This window comes from Trachymyrmex septentrionalis, unplaced genomic scaffold (assembly GCF_001594115.1).
Source record: "Trachymyrmex septentrionalis isolate Tsep2-gDNA-1 unplaced genomic scaffold, Tsep1.0 scaffold383, whole genome shotgun sequence".
NCBI lineage: Eukaryota > Metazoa > Arthropoda > Insecta > Hymenoptera > Formicidae > Trachymyrmex > Trachymyrmex septentrionalis.
This window is the reverse complement of record NW_017305550.1, coordinates 61366-63024: the sequence shown is the minus strand read 5'-3', so window position 1 is coordinate 63024 and position 1659 is coordinate 61366. Positions and strand designations below refer to the sequence as shown.

At 30.1% G+C, this 1659-nt stretch overlaps 1 protein-coding gene across 3 annotated transcripts in view; it reads right to left on the bottom strand.

The window, feature by feature from the left end:
• The window catches only part of LOC108750922 (fas-associated death domain protein), a 7097-nt gene that overhangs the window by 4395 nt on the left and 1043 nt on the right, over positions 1-1659 (bottom strand). For 2 of the 3 annotated variants that reach the window (XM_018490797.1, XM_018490798.1), the window contains exon 2: positions 728-1085. In XM_018490797.1, the coding sequence (XP_018346299.1) occupies positions 728-1052 (325 nt within the window). In that variant the 5' untranslated portion in view covers positions 1053-1085. Of the gene's footprint in view, positions 1-727; positions 1086-1409; positions 1591-1659 lie in introns of those variants that run through there. The other variant, XM_018490796.1, reaches the window with a different exon arrangement.

The following is a 1659-nucleotide window of genomic DNA, read 5'->3' as shown; positions in this document are numbered from 1 at the left end:
TCCCGGCCGAGGCAATATTTTTTCGCAATAAAATTATTACAGTTTTTAAGATTGGGAAGAATTTGGGGGGATTTATTAATTTCAGATTTATTGTGTGAATCCGATAATTTCATCGGCTCTCAATTTATGTCTGAAAAATTAATTATATACTTTCAATTTTATTGAATGTATATTAAATCAGTAGTTCAACATCTTACTGTGATCTATAAGACGCTGATTTCAATGTGTTTAGTTTGAAAATGTTAGATCCTGTCAATCGTTGTTTTAGATTTTTCACTGAGAAAATATTGGTAATACAGACGGCTTTAGGGTTAATCCCCTTAAAATAGGTTATGTTGCGTTGGCATCTGAGCAAACGTTCTCACTATATGTAATACATGCTATTTCCTTTTAATGCTCCGCCCCTAATGTACGAATGAGGTAAATCTTTCTAACTTCTAATACCCGTGTAGTAGAAGTTATAAAAGTTCCACTGTATAATAAAGAGAAGTCATGTTGCTTTAAGAATATTAGTAAACTAAAAATTGCATGTTATTGAAGTTTGTAATCCTTACACTCTTATTTTTATTTACATGATCTTATTCTTAACTATATTATTTAAGAATTCTCAAATTAACTTTGTATAATGTTATATATTTAACGAGACTCCTATAAAAACTGTTTTGTTATCTTATAAATATTTTTCAAATTCTAAAATATCAAAAAAATTAATTTAAAAAATATTTACCTTCACTTTGATATATATTACATAAAGATAATGATGACACAGCCTTCAGCCAACTTTCATAATCTTGCAATTTGCTTTCTAAATCAGGCTTGTGAATATACCTTTTTGATATACACCATAATGGCTCTATATTACTGTAACTTATAATATCTCGTTTTTCTAGTAATCTGATAAACTTTTTGAGGTCCTTTGTTTGGCTTAATTTTCGTTTTGAATCAATTTCATGTGCATAATTGCATTTCAGCTGATTCAAGATGTTACTGTCAATGAAAGGCTCAGTTATACTGAGGAAGTCTTGACAAAGCAAGGTATATTTTTCGAACATCTTGTAGTTCCAAAGACTCAATTTTTCAAGATTCTACGGCATATAAATAAGGTAAACGTTAAGAAGAACCCGATCACACCTCAAATTTTGATAAAAATATGTTAAATCAACGCATTTTTGTGTAAAAATAAAGAATTTACAAGAAAAAAGGGTAATTATACAGTTTAGCATAATCACCTAAAAAATCAATATATTATAATTAGACTTATTCCATTTTTGCATGAAATGAAAGAATCTGACAAAAAAAAAGCGTCGCTTTGCCCTGTGATCCGAGATATTAAGCGTTAAAGTTAATACTATTGAGGTTAGGAAATCTATCAGAGAGATAAAATGAGGGTAATTCTTCAGAAGAGCTACCTCTGATTTCGATGAAATTAAGTTTATTCGACGCGTTTTTGAACGAAACAAAAGAATCTGGCAAAAAAAAGCGTCGCTCTGTGAGCCGAGATACTGAGCGTTAAAGTTGCCTAAAATATTACTACGTAACACGATCATATAATTTGTCACGTAGACAGTAGAGTATATTGATTAGCGCTTATTGATTCAGGGCGGCTACGCCGCTACGAACAAAAAAAAACATTTATCTGTTAGACTATGTTTAGATTCT